Raw genomic sequence first — 24,769 nt, forward strand, 5'->3', positions numbered from 1 at the left:
TAACACAGAAAACCAAAACTGCTGTTGTGCGAGCCTGCCTGCCTCGTAGTAACAGGTCACACATTTAAAAGGCATGGCTTTTCTCGGCTAAATGCTGCAAAACCCGCTGAGCACAATCAGACTCTTACCTGGAGAAGATTAGAGGCTGAGAACAACTGTGTGTTGACTAACCTAAGTTTAATTCAGCTCACTGGCTGTCGTGGTTTGGGCTGGACTGGGCACTGAGGTGAACGACACTGGCAATAAGTGTGAGGTACAGCTGTAAAGTGAGGGCACATTTGCTGCCAGAACATTGGTATTTATTTATTTTCCATCTCTGTTCTACCCTAACAAAAGCTATTATTCCTCAGAACAAACCCATTCCTAAGCGAGGCCAGTCAAGATAATAAAGCACAGATGTTCACGCACCTCTTAGTCCAAGGGCTGAAGGGAAAGAACTAAGGTGAGCTTTGCAGTCCACCCTGCGCAGGACTTCCTAAAGCTTGGTGCATAGAGAGGCGAGAGCTACGCTAGTGGGGGCCACTACAAAAGCTCCTTCCACTGCAAAAGCAGACTCAGCCTGGGAACATCTGTGCAGTGGCTCCCTGTGGGAGGGAAGAGAGCAGGGGAGCAGTTAGAGATTAAAAGCTCAAGTGTGAAGGTCCCCACACTCTGCATGATGACCCCTTGGTCTAGACGAGACCCCATCGCTGTGACAGCCTTAGCGGTCTGCTGAGGGTTAAAAAGACCCTTCATGGGAGACTACATACACTCGATGGGCTGCATCCTGGGGACATGGAACAAGGGATAACAAATGAAGGATCCTTTGGAGTATCACTAGATCCCATCGCTGAGGCTGCTTTGGAGAACACCCTCTGCCACCAGCTCCGCTGCTTTCAACCAGGGGCACAAGTTCTGCTGCCAATCGCAACTTTCCTCTTGCCAGCAGAGATAATACTGGGTTGGTCTAGAAAATCTCCTAACTGCTGTCTTCAGCCTGTGTCCAACACCAACCAGCTTCAGATGTAATAGCACCGATACATTGACAGGCAGACCGACAGATTCGCTTACACAAAATGATGATATCTGGTCCAGCTTCCTTTACCTTTCTAGACCAGGTTTGCTCTTGCGTGTGTCTGAGAGATTTTCTCATTTACTATTTCTTCTGCATTGTCATATTTAAGTGTAGATTGATAATAATAGTTACTGCACCAGGCAGTTGTGAGGATTACTTAATTAGTGTTTGCGAAGCACTTTAGGATCCTCAGATGAAAGGAGCGAAGAAATGAAATGTATAATTATTATGTATTATTAATAAACTTCTGGCACATTGACAGGAGAGGAGACAACACTTCCCCCTCCCTTTTCTTTTTAGAAAAGATTTAACTTCTATGCTATGAAGGACAGATTTACCAAAAATTCACAAATAAACAAACAAGGAGTGAAAGCTCCCTATTCTATCACAGGGACGGGTTCTTCTCATAGCAGACAGCAAACTTTGTCTCAAAGTGAGTTGCACTCCTTTTCTATCCAGACACTTGATGAACTCATTGTTTTGAGAATGGACAGATATGGAGAAGCGCAAGGATGTTACAGTAATTACTAATAGTGGAAGTGGTCAAACGCACCAATTACAAGAAGTAAAGAGAGTGTTTAATGTGCAATCACTATGGTTAATAAAAGCATGCGATGCAAAAGAAATCAAGCGTGCAGACCAGTAGACAGAAATTTTGAAACAAACAGAAAAGTTACAGCTGTATGAATGAAGTTTTTCAGAGCTGAGAATGTGCCAGATACAAACAAGATGCCCAGAAATATGAAGAAACCCAATCTGAGATGGATTTGTAGGCAGTTTCGTGGAAGCATTAGTCTTACGTATTACAGCTGCCTCTTGAATGCTTATGGCGGAATCCAGCTAACACCAGAGAAAAGAGCGGTCCAGGCATTAGGAATGGATTACGACTCCATTCCTTGCTCCATCACAGACCCTGAGAAAGCAGTTAGTCCCTCTGTACCCTCTCCAATTAAACTGGGATAAGCACGCTGCTCTCCTTCACAAGACAACTGGGAGGACAAACACATTGCGACGCACTCAGATGCCCGAGTAGAGGAAACTCGGGACCGGCAGGTGCTGAATTGCTGCAGAAAAGGATAAGAAAAGACTGGACGTTATCATATAAAAGAGTTCTCGGGGAACCAGGAGCTGCTTCTGGTGCTTAGTGCCACTATGTTTCCATTCCCGGTTTACGCTATCATCACATACCATTGACCCAGCACATTGAAGAGATTTCTTGTGTGGTGGAAAGCGTGCTTGCCAGAGTTCCTGCCCTCTACCACAGATTTTAAGTAGTGAGAATGAGACAGACCTCTTTGCTCACATCTCCAATTTATTCTCTTAGCAAAATAAGTACTTTTAAAAGAGATACCCACAAGGAATCTTAAGTCTAAAATAAAATTTGTGAAGTATAATTGTGTTTTAGAAACATTTTGTCCATCAGTACCAACGAGAGACCATTTCTGGTGTTTATGCTGTTTATGTACTGCAAATGAGATTTACAGCTCCATTTTGTTCAAAAATGAGCAAGAGCAAATGGACTTAAATAAAATAAAACAAAACTAATCTGTGCTTTTGGCTAGAGACTCTGCATGAATCCCAGTCCAAACAGCATTGAATAAGTTCAGCTCATAATAACTGGAACTGATTATGTACTGCAGAAAAAATGAACTTTAAAATAAATTGTTCCTTGCATTTGTTTTGACTGTTCACCCAGCTTTTGTTAGTGACACGAGTGTTTTATCAGATCAGATGGATGCTGTTTTTCACATGAGATTCGCCAATATGAGATTCAGGTACCAAGTGCTTTGGTTTCTGCTTTGCTATTGATTTCTTTTGTCCAACCCCGGGTTTCAGACACACGACCAAGCAGCAGAGTGCTGAGTTAAGGCCACCTTCCCCACACCGGAGCGCCAGAACCTCAGGGGAAGAGTCACAAAACATCCACAGCTGTTGGACCAACAGTCCACGTCATTGGACCAGAAGAGGCACAGACTTCACGGGAATCACAACAGATCTGGGAGAGACTTGTGAATGGGGAAAGGGGAAACATGCCTAAAAATGCCAATACATCTTCAAGGCCAGGCTGAAGGGAGCTCCCAAACTAAAAAGCCCATGCTCTGACCCTCACCTTCACACGGATGCGTTCCTATCAAAGGTGGCAATTGTTTCGTCTGAGGGGGTACTACTCCTGTTGAGTAATGTTTGAGTCGTTCATTACATGCGCTGTGCTCAAAGAGGAGCTGGTTGCTGGGATTAGTTCTTAATTGAAAATAAAGACCTTCCATTAACCCTACAGGTTAATTTTGGTACAAGGAATTCCCATGTAGAGGGGGCAATTTTAATATTATATGTGTGCATACATAGTAATATATACCACATTGGATATATATTATTATTTATCATATTATTTCATCATACAATCATACGTAGTCTAGCATACTTACTCTCTTGCTATTCAATACAGTTTAACAGCATCCCCTCCCTACAGTCAGAATTGCAATCACAGAGTGCTGAAAATGCCCCAGTACAGACCTTTTAGATATACCAGAGAAAGTCTTTCCATTTTTCTGTAACCACTCATTCCTCAAACATGACAAAGCTATCCAGACTGGGCACATTTAAGTAGGAATACCTGTGCTGAAACAAAGAGAGCTTTGATTTCTCACTCCATCCCCTTGGATAAACGGTCAGAGAGCTGCCAGCACCTTTCCCTCTGGAATATTACACAGTATGCAGTGGGCAAGGGCTACTGGAAACTCACCTATACCATGAAAACAGACCGGTGACATAGGACATGGGGAAGCCACTACCCCCCCCCAGCTCTGCCCTGGCCTTCCTCACTGACCTTGGGCAATGATCACCTCTTCACTTTAAGATGGGGATAATACATATATCACAGGTTTGTCCTGGCCTTAAGTAATCCATCTTTTCAAAGCACTTTGAGAGCTTTGCTTGATGAGTACAGACATTATAATACTCATCTGTTCCCATTACATTCAATGGGAGTTTTACCCTCCACAGAAGCAGGGCTGGGGCTGCTGGTGTTATTGGGGGACCTAGAAAATAACCGTGCTTGCGATATTTAAATGCTAGCATTTTGGGTGGGGCTATAGTAGGTAAAAAGGCACAGTGCTTGCCTAGGGATGCTCAGCAGTCTTCCAGGCTTGCTCTAGAATAAAGAGTAGAATTTTTTTTCCACTAAAAATCAGAATGAAACCTCACTGAGTCCTGCTGGTAAACACGTTCATCTAGTGCCAGGTTGTAAAGCAGGCAGGAGAGGCCAAGAAAAGCTAGGGCAGCAGACAGAAACCAGAGACCAGCCAAACTCAGGGGGGAAGCTTACTACAAGGTTCACTTTTGCTGTACTGAGTAGTTGAGAACGCCAGGAGGTGAACGTGTGGCTATTGCCCCAGGGAATAAACTTAGAACAAGGTCATCCTAAGCATAAAGGGTGCCAAAGCTAAAGCAGCTCAGGCACAACAGTTAAGCAACGGGGTGCAGGGCAGGGATCCCTGAGCTGTTGGCAGCCCATAGGTCCATGGCGCAGAGCAACACAGAGACGATTTAACCACTCAGCCCTTGAAGCAGTTTTGCCCCATAAGGAGACTGACCTCCAAGCCCCCAAGCTATCGCTGTAATGCAGCACCAGTGTTCCCAGCCCTAGTGCAACACATGGGAAGCCAACCCAGCCCGCGATGGAGCTAAGCCTCTAGATGTACGAAACAAATTAGGCGACTGTCATAACAGTAGGGGTCTGATCCTTGTTTGCCTTAATGTAGAAGCAGCAACAACATGTAGCTTCTATGTCTAGCTTCTTGAGAGAAGGCTAATATTAATGTCTTGCCCACATTCACTGGCCATGTTGCGCCTCTTCTGTTGCTGCCACATATCTCCACGGACTAAATCATATTGACTGTGTTTATTATAAGAACTAAGTGATCAGCTGTGAACTTTCTTTGACATAAATATTTTGCCATTAGCAATGACAAATAGCAACGCTCATGTTGTAAAAGTAACATTGGATTATTCCTCTCCATGGAGGCATTTACGTTGAGAGAAATCAGAAGGAAATCGTGATCTTCAGGATCAAGAGGAACAGGCAAAAGCAGGCACGCGTTGGCAACGATATTTATCCCACTGTGTAAGAAGAGTTAAGAATTAAGGAAGTGTTTTAAAAAAGTGAAAGGAATTGATTTTTCCACACAGCTGCAGCATGCCTCTGCATAGCTAGCTCTGAAAGCCGCTGCAGTCAGTGCGCACTTGTCAGGCACGGCGTGCTTCACTCAGTAGCGTATGCAAGTGCTTTGCACACAGGTACCAGCCAAAGCTGCACCCGCACTTTGTGCGTATTACGCCATGATGGCATTTCCTGGGTGGATCAGGCCCAGCACTTTTCTGAATCCCATTGTTACCAAACCTCTGCAGTTACAGCTGAACAAGATAGGAAATCTTGCAAGAATGGAAAATCCTTACATTTTTGACTGGTGATGTTGGCACCTTAAACCATATCTGCTTGCAGGCTGAGCAGGGTGGGAGAACACTGAGCAGTGAGGGGAATTAATTTCTCAGAGAGATTTTCCAAAGGTACAAATGAGAGCTGGTGCTTTAAAAATAGCATTGACTATACTTCTATAGCACATCTCCTCTAAGGAATTCAGCCGGAGCACGTCAGCTCATCACTTCCCTCCTGGGGCAGGCAGTCTCAAACAGATGTGGATGCTTAGGCTCAGGGATGACCACAAACTTGCTCCAGGCTCTTCTAGCACTAAGTTACAGACAAGTTAAAAATCCAGGGGTATGCCTACATATATATGTTTATGCATACTATACTTCACAGACTGTATGACAAGTACATCAAAAGAGCTACTAGGCATAGCAGATTTACCTTTCCTCTTATAAAATTCTTTAGAGAGTGCAGATCTGCAGGCTTGTATTGTAAACTGCAGAATCCGAACCATTTTCAGGCAGGAAATGCCAAGCAGCTGCCTGCCTGCATCCAAGGGCTGCTCAGGGTTGCAGTAACAGGTCTGGAGAAAGAATCCCCTTTGAAGGGGGAGGATCCCACCTGGAGAGCTTAGAACAAGCTTGTTGTTGGCAGATGCGATGCGAGATGCTACATTAGAGATGCGGGAGACTAACAAACTGATGTTATGGCCAGGGCGTCTCCTGCATTACAGGGACTCCTGGCAAGGTTCTTTAGAGCTAGGAAAGAATCACAGGACACAGTCGTCAGGCTGGCAATATCACTGGATTTTACCCCAAAGTGAGAGTTTAGGGTGACTGTAATACAGAGGAGCTCTGGGAACTGGCAGCACAGCAATACATTGTGGGAAGGTCATTGGTGAGACAGAAGCAGAGGACACATTGCAGGGAACTGAACGTCGGAATTAGGGCTCCCCAGACAAAAGATTTAAGAAGTTCACTGGAAGGACAAGCACCCAGAAAGGAGCTGCAGGATGAAGAGAGATTGATACAGAACACAAACTGTTTGTGTGTGCACAGGACGGTGCTGCTCTAGAAACGCAGCAATAAGTTATAAACCAAAGTGGCAAATCCCTGAACCCAGGGGAAAAGCTTTGGAATGAGGCGCTGCTTTTGAGGATCTCCAAAGGCAGGAGTTTACTTTGGATGGAGGGAAAAAGTCTCCTATATATAGCAGAAAAGCCAAGGCAGTAGCTGCATCAGAAAAATGAAAGTCACAGATACAAGCAAAATATGGGCAATATGGCTTTAACAGACAAAGTCAACATCTGCCCAGTGACAGGAGTCTCAGAGACAGATGAGACATAGCTAAGATGTGACCCCTGCAATTAGAGAGAGGGGGGTTTCCTCTGCTGAATGCTAAATTCAGGCAGGTTTAGAGATGAATGAAAACTGTGTGCCATAAGGGAGGGCCAGGAATAGAAAGCCCATGTGGGGGAAGAATGCTCTAGATGTAGCAAATGCATCTCCAAGAGGCTTTATCATTCTTATTTTGCCACTACTATCAACAATAATAAGAAAAGAGCTTACAGAGCAGCCTCCCCAATCCCTAAGCAATGCATCCAGAGATTAGCAGCAGAGAGCAGTGGGCAGCTCGAGAAAAGCTGTTCAACAAATGTAGAGGCATGCATAATAAGATTACTGAATTGGAGTTGAATGTTTTCAAGGATAAACGTGATATTATTGCACTGGCAAAGACATACTAGGAACAGGGGAAAGGATGAGAAATAGCCTGCCAGAACAGAGGGATTGCTACAGCTGAGCTCCCAACAGGACAGGGACAAGTGGGAAGTGGAGGCAGCGAGGAGGAGAGGAAGTGCATATCCTACTTGACATGCAGATATGCAGAGAAGCTTTTTGCAAAGTGGGTGATGTCATCGTGTTTTTCTCAGCCTTCAGGACACCAAGGGAAAAATAGATGAAACCAGCACATGCAGAGGAGTCTGTAAGACGAGAAGACTTCCCCCCCCCCACCCCGTGCAACACTAATTGCTCAAATATTGATCAGAGAAATAATTTGTAAGGACTAAAAGAAGAAAGGATTTCTTCTGCTCTTAAAAGGCAAAAAGGGCAAGGTTATTGCAGAGTTGATGGAAAGGTCCAGGTGATCAGAGGATTTCCAAGACCATATAAGTTAATTAAGATGTTGAGTTGGTCTGATTTGTTATTTGTTTATACTGGAAAGCATGGAACAACTGCCGTCTGTGATTTTTCAGGATGCCGTGAAGTTTAGTTGGAATTACAGCTAGGCTGGTTCCCCGAAGGAGCACGAATGTCTCACCAGGCAGGTGAGACACCCACAGATCCTAACTAGCTTGGTTAGTAAAAAACAAGCTACAGGAGGGACTTCTGCTTTGGAAAGCCAGGGCTGCTAGCTGGGTTGTGGGTGACAGAAACCAGCTGCCCAGGCTTAGCCTTGGTGAGGGAAAGAGTAATTAAGATTAAAAGCCCAAACCAGAGTGGTGGAGAACTGCTAGCCACTACCACCCTGACATGGACACTAAGTCCCAAGAAAAAGCAGCAGTTCTGTTTAGCTTCGGGAGCTGCTTTTCTTTCCTGAGGAAAAGAAAACTACTGTAATACGCACTCCAGAAAATATCTGCACCTCATCATCTAGGGTAAACCCAGACAGAAGCAAGCACCAGAGAGTCCTCTATGGTTAAAAATGGATGTTGTGAGTACACCAAAGTACAGGAAGAATGCTATTTAGAAAAACAACAACAAACCAAAAAATCCGAAAGCGAACCACCAAACTATTAAGGGAGACAGGGAGAATGATAAAAATAAGCAGGAAGATGCAAAAACAGTGAGTGCAGGAAGAGGAGGAAGCATTCACAAAGACAGCAGTGAGTATTTGTCAGGGATATACAGGCAAATAAAGCCACAGGAAGCAGAAGAATCTGATCCTTTAAAATATCTTGCAAGGCTAGAGAGAGAGAGAGAGAGAGAGAGAGAGAAATGAAGAGTTTTCTTTTATAACTGTCTGTTAAATATTTTTTTCAATTGGTAGAGGGAGAGTCCCTCAGTGCTCAGTTTTGTGCATAGGAGTTTTCCCACTGGGCAAGGTGAGTGCAGAGGAGCACAGCACAGCAAGGGCCTCCAGGTTAAATGGACTGGTGGGTGAAACACTTCACGTGCCTGTTGCATAGTCTGACCCTGGGGAAGGGCTGGAGTGCTGCCCCACGGCTCTACAGCGCCTCGCACAAGGACGGTGCAGCTGAGGTTACAGCTGCGAGAGACTGCAGCGTTACAGGAAAGGAGCAAACACCCTTCTGCCAGTGCTGGGGGATAACAGGGCAGTGAGCCCGGGGCTTCAACAGCTGTCTGATTCCTCATCGTGGAAATCTGGAGGCTCTCAAAGAGTGGGTATTGTAACATCTAACAGAGTGTTCTTTCCAGTCACGTACAGGGTGAAGCATCGCACATAAATAAGACACTGCTTGCCATGAGGTGGTTAGTTTAAAAGGCAGACAGATTAGTTAAGAGATATGGGTAAATCCCCAGTGGATAAAAGAACAAGAAAAATTAAGGTCTGGGGGATTCTTCTTCTCTTATTTGAATGCTGTTTTCCACCCTGAGGTACATCACGTATAATCCCTTTAAAAAAAAAAAACAAAACGGCAACAACAAAAAACCTCCACTACCACCCCCAACCCCCCCCACCACCAAACAAGTAGAAAACGAGTTGCTCTCTCAGTATCTAACCGGTCCCAGTATAACCATGAGAAGTTCTGCAGTAAGCTGTTACAGAAGAGTCAGGTTAGGTGTTGTGCAGAAAATGTTAACATACAAGCAATGCTGACAGCCAGCAAGAAAGCCCACGTTACTGGAGCGGGAGTTAGACAAAAGGGCATGGCTTACAGAGGGATTGTGTTGGGTTTGGGGAAAACCTGCATTTGTAGCCATTTTCTAGGCCTCTTGAAGAGAACACAAAGGGACCCTATATTTCTTACATTTAAGTGGAAATACCTTTGTGTTGCGTGGCACAAGTCTGAAGAAAAAGAATAAGCGAGAGTAGTACAGATTTTCCCAACAGTGATTTTTAGGTCCTTCAGTGACTGTCATTAAACCTCAAAATAGTTTACTTCATTCCCTTTCTATAGGAACAGTTTGAGCTCCCAGACCTGGCAGAGCAGATGGAGTCTGGCTTTAGGAAAGGTGACAGAAGTTCCTGGAGGCCTGTGGCCTCAGCGAAAGTGCTTCACTGAGCAGATAGCTGAGGAAAGCTGGCCAGGAGCTATCAAGCAGAGGCTCAGATTTAGAAAATGCAGGCTGAAACAGAGCCTGGGCAGAGCTGGTTAGGTCAGATAACAGGTCAGGCTGCCAAGTCCCTCTCCCCACGTCTTTCCATCAGAAGTTGAAGACTGGGACCAGCCTATTCAATATGTGAAATGAATCCTCATGAAGGTGATCAAAGCAAAGGGCATACTCTGGCAAGAGAGAAAAGCGATCCACCAGCAGGGAGAAAATCGGATAAAAAAAAATAGGCTTAGTGGTTCTTCTGTCCCTGCCTGGTAAGCTAATTGTTCGTCATACCCATTTTCCTTGCTACTCTTGAAATGAGTAGAAACCTGTGTTTGGGAACTGCTGGAATATTTGAGGTCTGAGGACATAAAGCACCATTTTCATTACAGTAACGAAGTCACAGAATGGTAGCTTTAAATGAGAAGGATAATAATGCATTACCATTCACACCCAATTAATCCAGAGCCTGCAATGCCGAATGCACTTACTCTGAAAATTTTCTCAGAAAATGAAGCTAGAGTGCATTTCATTTATAAATCACAAAAGACACTTATTTGGCAAGAATGACCCCCGCTCATATACAATAAATCAGGAGCATCAACAGTCTCTAATGGATTTTGAGTCAGTGCCACAGACAGCGAAGCCTGGGGCCTGTGTTTCAGGATTCCAGGACTGTGCCAAAGGAGCCTTATAAATGATTAATGCATTCAGCACAGTGTCATCCATGCCACTGGAGAGAAAAGACATTCTGGGGCTCTGTTTGTCATTAAAAAAGTGATAATCGGTTCAGCAACTGACCATGCCTCTCCCATCCCCTGCCAGAATGAGCCATTTAGCTCCACACTTCATAAAATCCCTTCCCCAAACTTTCGTACGTGCTCTTGGTTCACAATGTGCAACATTTTGATAAGAGAAAAGAGAGGGTAGGAAGAAGTCTGTTTTCATAAGTAGCCCAGCAAAGCCAGACTTCCTATGGGATGGAACTAAGGTTTACATTTGCAAATGCACGTACAACATGGGGGTGACATTAAAGAGGTAGCTGGGGCCTCTTTCTATTTCTTTGCCATACTGTGACAATACCAGTACATAGAAAATTCAAGTTTTGGTCCCTACTGCTCAGTCTCTCATGCTTTTCAGTTATTCATCCCACAGTTTTCAACCTCTCCCCCTTCACTTTTGTCCCCATGGTTACTGAATCACTGTGTTCGCAGAGATTTTCCTCACTAAAGAATATGTGACTAACATGAGACAGCTAAATTATCAGAGCCAACTCTGACATTGGTTTCTCCTAACATGGATCTTGTCTTCCACATGCCTTCAAATAGATCTGTTGCACTGGCCCCAACTTCAGAGGAAGCAGCACTTCAACTATTGACAGAGATAGAGCTGCAGCAGTATTGCACAGGGAGACTTAAAACAGGCTGGAATCGGGTAAAAGATGAATCTCAAATGCTAGCTTTAGCCGACCCGCAGCCTAGGAGTGCATAATACCAATAACTAGATGTATTTCACCACTAAATTTTAAATTAAGCCCTGGAAGAGAAGGCATTATTTCCTGACTGGGCTTGGGTCTAAGAGTTCAAGTAGATTTCCTCTTCTTAAAAGCCAGTTTGGTTAAGCAGTGAGAGACACACATGTTTTAGGCCCAAAGAAATCTCTAAGACAAAATGCACCAAGACAGGCCACTGGATAACATGTCTACTAACGTTCAGCCACAGCAGTCAGCATATGCGGACACAGGAGTCAGTGGAGCTGCTCCCACACTGAGCAGCCTAGACTGTCCCAGGAAAGCTCAAGCCTTCCAAACTACCCAAAAAAGATACATTAAACCTGGTTTTCATCTGGGAGGCCTTTCTCCCCTTCGCTCACAGCATCCATCCAGCCACAAGTGCCCAGATGCTAAAACAAGGGTAGCAGGGCAATACCTCCTGCAAGCATCGCCACAGTCACAAGCCAATACAGAGAAAACTTGAAAAGAAATGTGGAGATCTTACCTTGGCCGCTACGGAGGAGTTGGGCTTCTCCAGGAGGTCCCAGAGCTTTTTCCTTTTGTCAGCACAGCAAGTGTTATCAAATTCCTCCCCTTCCCTTTCCCTCAGAGTCTCGGCTTCTCTCTTCAGCTCCTCGTTCATCTGCTCCTTCTTCTGATGGTAGCGGGCCTGGCAGCAGGACTCTAGGTAGATCTCATCCACCCCCCAGTAGTCCAGCTCCTGGCTGAAGGACAAGGCGCACATCTCCTCCATCATGTGCAGCTTGCCAGTACGGTAGAAGTTCAAGATTGAAGTGAATGCCCCGGGATGCCTGTCGAAGAAATACTCGTTCTCCTCCAGGTTGTAGTCATCACAGATCTCCATGAGGGAGTCGTGTGTGTTGCAGTCTCTGAGCTTACCCAGCCTGGTCCGTGGCAACCTGTCCAAGGTCCGCCAGAGAACCTCGTGGGCCAGCCCCCCCACGTTGAGCTTGACCCTTCGGGAGCAGGCCTTGCTCCTGACGATCTCCGTGGGGTCCGGAGGCAAAGAGGTAGTAGAGCGAGATCCATGCTTATTCATCCCCAGAGGCATCGCTGGTCCCCCTCAGGCTGGACGCTCCAAGGTGCGGCGTGGGGCAGGGTGCGCGGGGGACGGCTCTCCTCACCTCTCCTTCCCCTCCATGCCCCAGAGCTGCAAGAGAGGCCAACCATGGGTCCCCGCCCGCTGACCTCCGCGCCCGCCGCCGCCTCGCCGCGGCCTTATCCCGGCGCGGGGGAGCGCCCGGCCCCGCTAATCTGCTCAGGGGGCGGCGGCGGCGGCGCTGTCCGCCCCGGCGGTGCTGAACCGCGCTCCGGCGGACGGGCGGCCGCGGGCAGGCGCTGTCCGCGCCGGCGGTGCTGAAGGCCTCCCGCTCCCACGTGTCGGCCCGGCCGCTGCCGCCGAGCTCCCCCGGGCGGCGGCCGGGGGTGTCCCTCGCCCCCCTCACCCCCCCCCCCCTTCTCTCTCCCGCCTCTGCCCGGTAGGGTCGCCCGCACACCCCGGCCAGGGGAGCTGCGAAGGCTGGGCACGGCCCCCCGGAGCCTCTGCTAGCAAAGGGCTGGGAACTGCTGAATGATAGGGGAGGGCACAGACCTCTCCCCAGCACCACTCAGCAATGCGCCCCAAAAAGCGCCGGGCCGCTAGCCAGGGGTGCGCTGGCACATCGTCCCCCATCCCGGAGCGGCCCGCCGGGAGCGCGCCGGCCCCGCCGCCGCTCCCTCCCGCAGAGGGGCCCTGCCGGACCGCGGACACCAGACCCCAGGTACACTCATGACCCACCCGGGGCAGCCCCTTCCTCGAAACCGGCGGTGCTCCCCTCCCTGCCCAGCCGTGGAGGCTTTTTATAACTCCAGCATTGCAAATTTTCCCGAGGAAAGGGCTGTGGAAGGGAAAAGGGGCTATTTCTAGTCACTCCAACGACGCACTCTACCTCTATGGGCTGTCCAGGGACGCCCCCACACACACCCCACGCCGACCTCTGTGTAACAGGGAAATCAAAGAAAATCGGAATAAGAAAAAAGCCCAAGCCTTCCTTTCAAAGCCGGGTGGCTTACGACAGCCCTAAGCACTGTTGCTTACACAAGATGGCACGAAGAGAAACCCCGGCGCAGAAAGGAACGGCTCCTCCATGCCCAGCCGGTACAGCTCCAGGGACTCGGCCCCTCTCCTCGCCGATCCAGGTCCCCCCAGCCCCAAAACCGAAATACCACTGCTGTCTCCAAGCCGCCGCCGGGGCTGCTCCCCGTCCGCCGCCGCACACGGGGAAAGGCTCCCCTCCCTCGGCCCGAGCCCGGCCCGCACCTACCTCCTCCTGCGGGCTCCCAGCGAGGCGGTGCGGGGCTGTGCGGGGCCGAGGGCGGCTACATCCTGCGGCGGGGCGGGCAGCAGGGGCGGCCCCGCTCGCATCCCCCCGCGGGCAGCTTCAAGGCGGAGGGATGGCGGCCGCGCTGCCGGCTGTCCACGGAGCCCGGGGGGAGGGGAAGGGAAACGAGGTAAATCGGATCCCTCGGCAGGAAGCTTTCCAAGGCCTTCCTTCGGCTGCGACTCCTCACTCCTGCCTACAGTCAACGCCGAAGCCACATCTGCCCCCGCCCCCCCGCGGCCCTCTCTCCGTGCAGACACAAAGGAAAGCTCCGGTACTTCCTTCTGCTGCCTCGGAACGGAGATCAACAAGTCTAGTCTGAACCTCCAGCTTTTCCCTGCAATTCTGTCCCGGAGTTGTTTGGAGAGAATTGGAAGTTGGGGGTGGAAGAGAGGAAGGCAGCTCCACCGTGAGCTGGGATGCAGCATTGCAGGGAAGGTTAACGCTTTCCTGGCCCTGCCCTGCCGCCCCGGGGCTGATTTACAGCGGGGGAGGCGCCTGGAACAGAGCTAGCACCGTGGGGAGAGCCGCAGCGTCCCTCCTTAGGAAGATGGGGCTCTTCCCACCATCCTCCAGCTCCCGGTGGTATCACCCGTGAAAACAGGAGCAGGGATTGGTGCCAGGAGAAAAAAATTACGAGCAGAGAGCGCTGATAAACCAAGCAGGGCCCCTATCGCTTCCCAGGCCCTACTTGCTGAGCCAGGAGCAGCTGAGCTCAATGAGGCTCAGCATCACTCTGAGCGCAAGGAGTGAACTGGGCAATCGTCCTCACCTCGGCGGGCGGCCACTCGTCAAAGGAAAGAGCCAGTTCTCAGGATGGTTGTGTATATTTGCAGATATAGATGGGAGGAATAATAATGGATCTCTGCTGCTGATTAGAGATATAAATGTAATAAAAAGGAGCATTTACTAACCTGAAAACACAGCAGAAATGGAGTAAAGGGTAACTTTCCAGGCAATAGCACAACATTCAAAGTATCCCTCTGTCACTGTTCCTTTTGCCTTCCTCCTTCACTCCCAACAGGGGAAACAGACCTTACCAGGTGCCTGGAGGTCCATTAGCACCATTTAATGGATACATTAGCACCACTTAATGGAGTTCACCTGTCTATGCCGGTGTACCTGAGGTACACAGCCATGCTCGTTAGCCCTTTCTCCTCTTGAATTGATTGACCATGGCTCTTAGACTCTAGTGACAATTCCTACTATGAGGTTTCTAAAATAGGAGACTGGTGTCTGATTTTATGTGATTAACTAGGGAAAAGACTCTCAGTGCCACTTTCCCCCATTTTCTATGCTTCTTTCCCACCTGGCTCCCATTGCCCAGTGTACAAAATGTCAGTGTTTTGCTACTATCTTTGGTGTTTGAATGTCCACATCTTCCTTAGAGATGACTTTCTGAAATCCTAAACAGTATTTGTGTGGCCAGGTCTTTTTCACTAGTACTTCCCACAACTGTGTATCTTCTGTATTCAGAATTTCTTACAAGGAGAAGTGGATCACTACCTTCCTTTTGCAGATGGGGAAATTAAGATATGGAAAAGCAAAATCGCCCAGAGGGGAGGTGGAAGGAAGAATTGGGAATAAAACCTGTTGACCAGCTTAATCTCAGCCCATTGCCCCTCCACTGCAGTAGCTTCCCTTATTTCATGAAAACCTACAGTCAGCATCCAAAGTACTTCTTACTTTCTCATCATTTCACTACCAGACCCTACTTTACTCCTCTTACAACAGAGATGAAAACCCCTGATAAGGACTGCGAAGCTAAATCTGTTAATGATTACAAAGTGCTTTGAAACTTCCAGCTGCCAGGTGCTGTAGGAGAGCAAGTTACTTGTTTGTTAGCACTGGCATCCAGGGCACATTATCTCCCCTTGTGACAAATGCAAGCTGCTCTTCTGCAGGAAGAGGATGGTGGGAGGGAAAATGACAAGTAGCCTAATGCAGGGAGATGCATCAGATTCAATGCAGTTAAATCACTGGGAGAGTGATTGAACTGGCAACTCAGGTTTATTAGCAGGGCATTTGTATCTTCCTGCATCACTCTTGCTACCCTGACAATGTCATTCATGTGTTCTGCCAAGAGGCTGGAGAACTAGCCATGGAGAGGGCAGGTGAAGGGGGAGCATGGAAGCACAGACTCCACTGCTGTGTCCTCACCCTTCCACCCACACCGTCCTGCCAGTGCTGAAAAATCATACTGGAGTCTCAGGTAGAAGCTGCAAGAGGGAGCTCTGCCCAGGGCAGACTCTCCAGCTGGCTGTGCTGGGGTGATGCAGGAGTCTGGGGAGAGGAGAGGAGGTTTCCACCCCCAGGACGTCTGTTCCCTGCAGCATTTCTTGTCCCAGGATGGAGAGTTTGTCAGCAAGGGGCAGTGCAGGCCTGAGGATGCAGAAATGTGCAGCCTGCTCGCTCTTCTCCAAGGTTATCTAACCCACTCTTGGTTTGGACATTCCTTTCAATTGATATTTTTGTACCTTGAGCTTCTGAAAACTTAATTTATGGTTTATTATTTCCACAGCCTATGGAGCCAGCCAAACGCTTGAATGCAGTCCGTGACAAATCCTGTTCCTTTCCAGGTACTACAGCAGTTACAGGCAAGGAAACACCTTAAACCTCAAGTCTGTGAGAGGAAATGTGCAGAGTACAGCAAATATATGTTCTCCTGGGCTCGCAGTCTGTGATATATACATATCTGGATTTCAGCTGCCGGGCAGAAAAGGTCTATAAGACAGTGTTTGCTGAACTACAACATGACAGGGAAATAGGCTGAGCCTAAATGCGGAAATATCCCTCTGCTGATCTGCAGTGACTCTTCTGCCTGCATAAGGAAAACTATCACATCTTCACAAACACCCACGCCTATACAACAGTCTGGCATCTTCCTGTCCGTCCTGCGAAGCAAGGGGGGGGGGGGGCTGATTTACATAATTTTACTGGTCACAGAAAAACAAAGGGCTGTGAGAGAAGGAAGGCTCCTCGCCTGTAAACAAGCACACAGCAGCCCCGTCACAGCGATGGTATGTGGAACAATGGGTTTCCAGCAGAGATGGGAACAGCAGCTTTGGTGGCCCACGAGTTTTGGCTGGTTCCTGGTGCTGAGAGGATGCTGGGTTTCATATTCTAAAATGAGCTATAGATGTAACAATAATCTGTATTGTTCTTGCAGCCCAAGGGCCTTGTACTTGTGAGTGGGAAATACGGTCACACACAATAAACTGTCTCAGTTACAGAGTGTTTCCTATTATGTCCCTTTAAGGATTCCCTTAGTTTCCAGGGATTTTCTTTCCAGCCTAGAAACACTTTAGTTACAATGGAGATTTTCTTTTATAGTCCGAAATCCTTTCCCTTAAATGGGAAAAAAAATTATCAGGTTTCTTGGCAGAGGTCTATAACAAGTGTTGAAAAGTGCAAAAAGAACTGAGATACATAGTGTGGAGTGGCTTGTGCTACTGAGAGCCCAGGAGCATGGAAATACTGGAATAGCAGGGAAAAATGCTGGAAGCAGACAGTGAAATACAGTCCAAAAATTAACCTTAAAGAGACAAGGCTCTCCTCGAAAAACCCAGGCAGAGCTTGGATGGCAACGTCAGCAGCAGCTGGGCTCCATCACCACATTCTTCCTTGCTGAAAGCCCCTGAAAGTTCAGCTGTAGCTGCCAACCTACACTGCGGTGGGGGAGCAGGCTCTGCATGCAAGGGGGAAGCCTTGGTAGCCATGGCTTTCCTTGGCCTGTCCCCCCAGCATGCTCCACCATTCACTCTGGCCTCCTACCAGTTCCTCCTCTCACCTTGGTAAAAGAAAGCTTTTCACAAACTGTTTATGTATATTTATAAGTCCATAACAGCTCGTTGATCCAGAAAGCAGGGCCTGACCTCTGCCACCCTCTCTGGGTCCTCAGAGAAGCACCAAAGGATCTGGGATGGCTGAGCTGCTGGAATGGATATCTGCAAAAGTGGGAGATGACGGGAGGAAGGGCAGAGGGGTCTCAGCAGGGACCAGAGAGCAAGTGCCCCTTGGCAGAGGGCAAAGCCTCTGAAGACTGTCCGAACTATAAGAGAGAAAAGACACTTGAGGGCAGCTCGGTCTCGTTTGGGAGGACAGCAGCAGCATGGGCACCCTGTGCTATAAAGAGTTGAAGTCTTCAGCTTCGTGTTTTTCAGATGCATTTTGAAGTCCCAGAAGTGCCCAAATTCTCCCCTAGTGCAGGTAAGCTTCCCTCCCTCCTGCTGCCTCGAGAAGGGGCCAACCAGAGCTGCATCATGGCTTGCTGGCACCGCTCTGCAAACGGCTCTCGGTGCTTAGTCAGCCTTGGGCTCCTTTTGCCTCCAGGAAGAGGGCAGGAAATGTGCCAGTGCAAATTGGTTATCAGAGAAGTTTCTGGTTCAGGTTCCCACAAACACATTCAGAGCCATCCCCCTTGGCTCCAGCTTTCTACCCTTCCCAGGATGTGCATTTCCTCCCATGCATCTATCAAGTCTCCTCTCTGTGCTCAACTGACCACAAGCACACACCCTGTGGCTCCTCTTCCCAGGGGTGGCTCCATCAGACCCACCTTTCCTCTCCTCTTGATGAGGATGAGTCTGGGAGACTGAAAGCCGTAGAAGCACCAACCTATTCCCTAAGGTGGCTGGGTTTGTAAAACATCACCTCCAGGCTGCCTGTCTAGTTCACATGGGGTTTGAGATCAAATACAATTACCTCCAGGAGGAAACATACACAAACTTTGCTGCTGGTTGAGGAATAAAAAAGCCCCAATGGGGCAATTTGTCCCCGTCACCCATCTGTTAGGGAATTTGCAAAATTACCTGAGAAATTAGTTTTCTCCTTATCAATACCATAGGCCAAGTCCTTGGGGCCCCAGGTCCCTGTCCTGCCCTGTGGAGGGGCTGCGGGGACATTTCCTCATCCTGGCTTGTGCTGTTCAGGCAGAGCTGGCATCGAGGGAAAACCAGCTGCCTATAATATGTTATCTAACATTTAACTTTAAGCACTGAGCTCTGTAAAGCAATTTGTCTTGCTCTGTTATTCAGCAACTGCAGATTTATTAGCCCCTGCAGGGCTGAAGGCTCGTGTTAGTCACCTCACCCTCGGTCAGGAGGGAGGGCAGCGGAGCCAGAGAGATCGGCCAGTCTCTGCAGCAGTGGAGATGTGACCTCTCTCTCACAGGGGTGACCAAGCGCCCGTCCATCTGGGCTGCTTTCCACCAAGCTGCTGAGGACTGCAGATGGCCCTGCAGCCATTCACACTCTTTGGGGTCTGCAGCACACCAGCCCCGTGCCGACTGCAGGCAGACTGGGCAGTCTTTTGGGAGAGCCTGGGTCCAGGACCTCGATGCAGTATCATTCCCAGGAATTCATGGGCAGGAGGCCCTGCCTGCCCTCCCTAAGCTCCCCCCGTGGCTGAGATCCTCCCCGAGCTGCCAGAGGGATCCCAGCCATGGGAGGAGCTTGCATGTGGGGAAACCCCCTTGCACAGCCAGGCGAGGGGCTGCAGGGGTGGTGAGGCAGCTGCTGACGCAGGCAGCAAGGCGAAGCTCCAGCCCTGAAGAGAAGACAAAAATAGGGGTATAATGGGAACTAGATAAATATCATTGACCCTTCTGTGTTTGCCACCAGCCCTGCGCATTACAATCAAGTCTCTTTTGTTCAGAGGTGGTGGGTGCTGTTTCTCCCCCTGGGTTGGATGAAGCCTGACTGCTTTAACCAGCATTTGGAGACCAGCCTGCTTGAAGTGTGTCGCAGCAGGCGGTGGGGATCCCTCGCCTGCTGCGGAGGGCAGGAGTGCTGAGAAAGAGCAGCAGGGGGAACGACGATTCCACCTTCCCCTAATAGAGAATATGCCGGCTCCACTGTTTCAGGAAAGGGTTGTGGCACCAAGACTCCGAGCAGTATAGCTATCAGTTGGGTCTGCTAAAACCCTACCCCTCCCCTGCCGATCCAGTCCCTGGCAGCATCTTCCCCACCCAGTTAAAGCAAAGACAAGTGACATTGCAAAGGAGCGGGGGCTCTGAAGGGCAATCCACCATGTGGTTGCTCAGAGCGTCCTCACAGCAGGGGAAGAAAAGTCAGGTCCCCTCCCTAAACAGCTTCCACCTGAGCCTGGGAAAACTGTTCCCTGATGTGGGGAGGGGGCAACAGGTAGCCGTGACCTGAACGTGTTCCCAATAGGATTCACTCCTGCCCCACAGTAGCCCAGTTCCCACCCCTGGTTTCTCTTGCCCAGCTCCTCTTTAACAACCACAGGCTGAGGGCTCAGCCTTAGAGGCAAAGCAAACGCATAACAGCCAACAGATACAATCTACTTTGGGGTCTAATGCTGGAAAAATGCCATTGCTTGAATGTCCTGAAGCGTGGCGAATTTCCTCAGGATAATGAGAGTATGAATTGCTCTGCTCTTGCATATGCGGATCCTAAAAGGACTCTGCAGCCAGAGAGCAATTTCAGATGGTTCCTGGGAGGAAAGTAACCATAATATCCCCTTTCAGACTGAGGGAAATTGAGACAGAGAAGGATTAAAGCGATCTGCCAAAAGCTGCACGGGGTGGGGGATGAATGAGCAGCTAAATGTACTTTAAATCTTAGGAGATATTCTTTGGTCATTACTACCAAGATTGTTTGCCTTGTCCCTGTTATTGCAGCTAGCGGGGAGCACGTTTGCCAGAGGCTCGTGCCATCGGTGGCAGAAGCTTTTTACAAGAGTCGCACATCTCAGTGAGAATAAGGCTGGTGGGGGCACCCAACAGTTTCAGCTTTTTGTTTCTCATCGTTTACGAGGAACTGGCAGAAAAAAAGCAGGATTTGAAAAACTTGCATAAGCCCAGCCCTTCTTGGGCATTCCCTGGTCTCAATTGCCCTGAGCATCGAGTAAACCCACTCTTCCTTCCCCCCTCCTTTCTGCCATTCAACAACACTAAAAGCTGGAGCTGCTTTGGGGTCAGGAAGCCTCATGCCAATGGCTGCAAAGTGACATGGGGTGGGGGGTGTCAAATCTAATTTCAAGCAACTATTTAACGTTATTTCTCATAGTAAGGGGGCCTGGCTCCCCTGGGGACAGGTCCTGCAGGAAAGACTGGGCGTCCAGTCCCACCAATGGGGCTGGCTCCTTGGAGGGGGGAGAGCTTTGATTTCAGTGACATCCTGTCACAGTTGCAGGAATAGCATCAATTGTCTCTGGGAAGGGTCACTTCCAGACTTTCTTGGGTTATTTTGCATCTGTAACTTGTCTTTAATAAAACACATTTTAATTTGCAGGATTATGAAGATCATTTTAAAGCATCTTATCTAACACTCTGTTCTCCTTCCCTGTTTTTCCCCAAAGTGTTTGTGGGTGATGCAGAAGGCTGCAATAAGCCATTCTTGAAGACTGTCTCGGATTAAACTTCTTCACATGGGACAGCACTACTCCCCATGAATTTTAATGAGTTCTTCTAAACATGCCCTTTTTGCTGTACACATGAGTTCTGCAGGGGAATAATAGCCAGCACCAGCTAACCAAAAAGAACAAATTGGGTGTAATGGTACAAAATGAAAACACTGCAGTAACCTACCAAAAAGTGCAGCTCTGCTTCCTTGATTTCAGCAGGAGCGGAGGATGCTGAGAGCAGAGCGGGCATCGCTGCAATGCCCCGCTCGGAGGGTGCCGCAGGTCCGGATTTCAACATCAGGCTACTGCACAGTGCCCGTGGAGAGCGCAGAGGAGCAGGATTGGGAAGAGGCAGCAACAGAGCAAGGAGTTACCTTAAGATCATATTTTTGCATGCTTGGGTGACCCCTCTCTGAGGGTGCCAGGGATATTTCTCCTTCCCTTGGGATTTGCAGCCTGAGGCCCCCTCCTAAAGGCAGTTTTGTGTGCTGCTTCTTTCAGCGCATTGCTCACTGGTCACTGTGGTTTTTAAAGATGCAGCTGGAAAAGGCAGATTTTTAATGGCAGTGAGCAATTTTTCAGAGAGCAGAGACCCTCGCTCAAGTCCTTCAGCACAATGAGGCCCAAATCCATGCTCTGCCCCCAACTGCTTTAGATTTAGGCACCAAAATTCCCAACAGTCTTGGAGCAAAACCTTTACCGCAATGTCTGACCCAATCGTCCCTGCCCCGTTGAGACTCATTTTCCAATGTGACTAACAGCTAAAAAGGTCAATGGCTTAGAAATAGAGATTTACTATCATCTCTAAACTCCTAGCGTTGGAGTGCTTGAAAAAGCATTTTGCTGTCCAAATTCCTCATGATAACACAGAATTAAGAGTTCTGGCAAATGCTTTATTTTCTGCAAAACACGGTTGCAATGCAGCTTTTCTGTAAAGCACGACACTGCTTCTGTGGAAAGGGCAGAGAAGGGCAAGGGTCCAAAGGGAAGCGCAGAACAGACTCCAAGGTTAAAAGCAACAGTGTGACCCCAAACTCAGAAATTTTTCCTGCTCCGTGAACTGTCAGGGAGGTGACAGGTGCCCTGCAGAGGATGTCACACCCATGGGCAGGAGCACCTAGCCTAGCCCAGGGCTGTGAGTCCTCAGCCCAGTGAGTCACATCCTGGAGGGTTGGTGTAAGTGCGGTGATGAGACGTGAGGACTTGACATGGTCACAGCCTTCACTAACTGGGGACACACTCCTGTCCCCATGTCCTCCCTGTCTTTCAGACTGCGAGCTTCTGACCGACTGCCCACATCCCCCCCCATTCACATGGTCCCTGGCTAAGAGAGGTTTCCCCCCCTCTCCTCGTATTTATGTTCTGCCATTCCAGTAATTCCGATGCAATAACAAAGATTCCTCAAGATTATCATAACAGAGATTTTTATTTTAAGAGAGTTGTCAGCTACCTACCTTTGTCTTTTTCCATACATTAAATATTAACAACCCAGCCAACGTAATGCAAAATTTAAGAGGCCCTCCGTTCAAGAAGTTACGCTCCAGTAAATCAGGAAATCCAGCAAACTCCCAAACTTCTCACCCACCATCATGTTTGAAGAGCAAGCAACCATTTCAATATTTCACAACTGTCCTCCAAAATCCTTTGACGGCCTTTCAAGTTCAAGCTTAGCCCACGTACCACAGCTGGATGTACTGACATCCTCTGCCCTGGCAGCTGATGCTAGGGAACATCCACCTTCCCTCTTCCCTTGGATCCCAATGCAGAGCAGGTCCTCTGCATGTGCTGTTCTGTGCTTGGAGGCCATTGCTCACTTGCTGGAAGGAGCGGGGAGTTTCTCCACCCGTCTCGCACCCCCTGTATGACCCCCTGTATGACCTGTATGTGTACTGGGGGGACGTAAGGCAATAGAGATGTTTGTCTCCAGTTTTCTTCAACTCCCTCACCCTGTCTCTATTTTCTGGCATGTTCACAAAGGTCAACCACAGTCTTGCACTGGAAAACCAGAGGTGAGTGAACCGAGCCCATCCCAGCACTCGCTTGGCCGTCTTACAGATGGCAGCTCTTCAGACAGTCTCTTTTTCTCTCACGCAAAAAAAGTGAAGGTGGCTCTCCATCAAAATCAATAGAGGAGGTTAATTAAATACCTCTGCTCAGCAACACATCAAAGCCTCCTCCTCAAGCGCAGCGCCTGTGCAGGCGATCTTTGCCCAGACCAAACCCTTTGATAGGGGAAGGGCTGCGCAGGGGGAGCTTAGGGAAGCCAAGCAGCAATTCAGCCCTTCCAATTACCGAGGGCAACACAAGTATCATTTCAATAGATCTTAAGCTCCATAAAGCAGCTATGATTTATTCCCAGCCCAAAGCTATTTGTCCTGCATGGCTGCTTTTCTTCTTTCTGCAGAAAAAGCCCTGGTAAAATGTGAATTGACTTTTGGGGTGCCACATGTGGCTTCACAAACCCTTCCTGCCATGGTCTTTGCTCTCCTGAATCCTGTTCTCAAAGGAAAGGAGGAAGGGAGATGGATGCCAGCAGCTCGGAGGCTGATGTGGGCTGAGTGAATCCCAGGGGCTGAGGGCTGCAGGGAACATGCCACCTCTGAGAGCAAATGCCCAGGGTCCCAGCAGCTGCTTTTCCAGTTAAAGCAGCTAATAGCCCCCAGAAACACTGCAGACAAGGGAATTCAATAAAGGTGCATGTAAGAAGCACAATTTTCGAGCTTGCCTATACCCTTCTGTAATGAAAAAGAGATTCACTCGAAGCTTCCATAACAATAACTTGAGGATAGCTATAGCTCAGCCATTCCACTTCCCCAGCCCTGGGTACTAGCAGCTTTTCTCCTCCTCTTTTCTGTGGCTGCTGAGATGACATTGGCCACTGATGGGTCCTGCAGAAGGACCCATCAGTGGGTCCTTTAAGTTAAGGGGCACATGCTACAGCAGCCATGCAAAGACCTGAAGTAACATTGCACAGGCACGACTCACCCTGGCGGTCCCAAACCACTGAGCGTGTGACATTAGAAACACTGTCCCTCGGTGTCTCTTTCTTGTTTACTGAAGAACCCGGCTTCATCTTACACCGATGTGCGTGCAGAGAGGATGTGCACCAGTTGTCTTGCTGTAAAGTCAGAATCAAGAGTGTGAATAACAGGTCTCAAAGTATCTCTTCTTAAAGCATCCCTCTTCATGGATTTTGATTTAGTAAACCAAGAAAGACCAGATCAATTTTGCAAGACTGACTAAAACAAGTGTTTCCCTGTGGAAAAAGATGAATTAGAGTCATAGAATAGTCTGGGCTGGAAGGGTCCTTTAAAGGTTATCTAGTCCAACCTCCCCTGCAGTGAGCAGGGACATCTTCAACTAGAAGAGGTTGCTCAGAGCCCCGTCCAACCTCACTTTGAATTTTTCCAGGGACAGCGCATCTACCACCTCTCTGGGCAACCCGGGCCATTGTCTCACCACCCTCATTGTAAAAAAATTCTGCCTTGTATCTAGTCTTAATCTTACCTCTTTTAGTTTCAAGCCATTACCCTTTCTCCTATTGTGGTAGGCCCTGATAAAAAGTTTGTCCCATCTTTCCTGTAGGCCCCCTTTAAGTACTGGAAGTCTGCAATAAGGTCTCCCCGGAACCTTCTCTTCTCTAGGCTGAACAACCCCAACTCTCTCAGCCTGAACTCACAGGAGAAGTGCTCCAGTCCTCGGATCATTTTTGTGGCCTCCTCCGGACCCACTCCAACAGTTCCATGTCTTTCCTGGGCTGAGGGCCCCAGA

General features: G+C 48.6%; 1 protein-coding gene across 1 annotated transcript in view; it reads right to left on the reverse strand.

Annotated features, from left to right (window-relative positions):
- KCNB1 (potassium voltage-gated channel subfamily B member 1) overlaps positions 1–12,324 on the reverse strand; it is a gene marked incomplete at both ends in the record, with an annotated part of 126,697 nt that extends 114,373 nt beyond the window's left edge. The window contains one exon of the mRNA XM_082491125.1: positions 11,758–12,324. Within this exon, the coding sequence (XP_082347251.1) occupies positions 11,758–12,324 (567 nt within the window). The remainder of the gene's footprint in view (positions 1–11,757) is intronic.
- Between the last annotated feature and the right edge of the window lie 12,445 nt (positions 12,325–24,769).

The sequence above is a fragment of the Vanellus vanellus genome (genome assembly GCF_965231255.1).
Source record: "Vanellus vanellus genome assembly, chromosome: 15".
NCBI lineage: Eukaryota > Metazoa > Chordata > Aves > Charadriiformes > Charadriidae > Vanellus > Vanellus vanellus.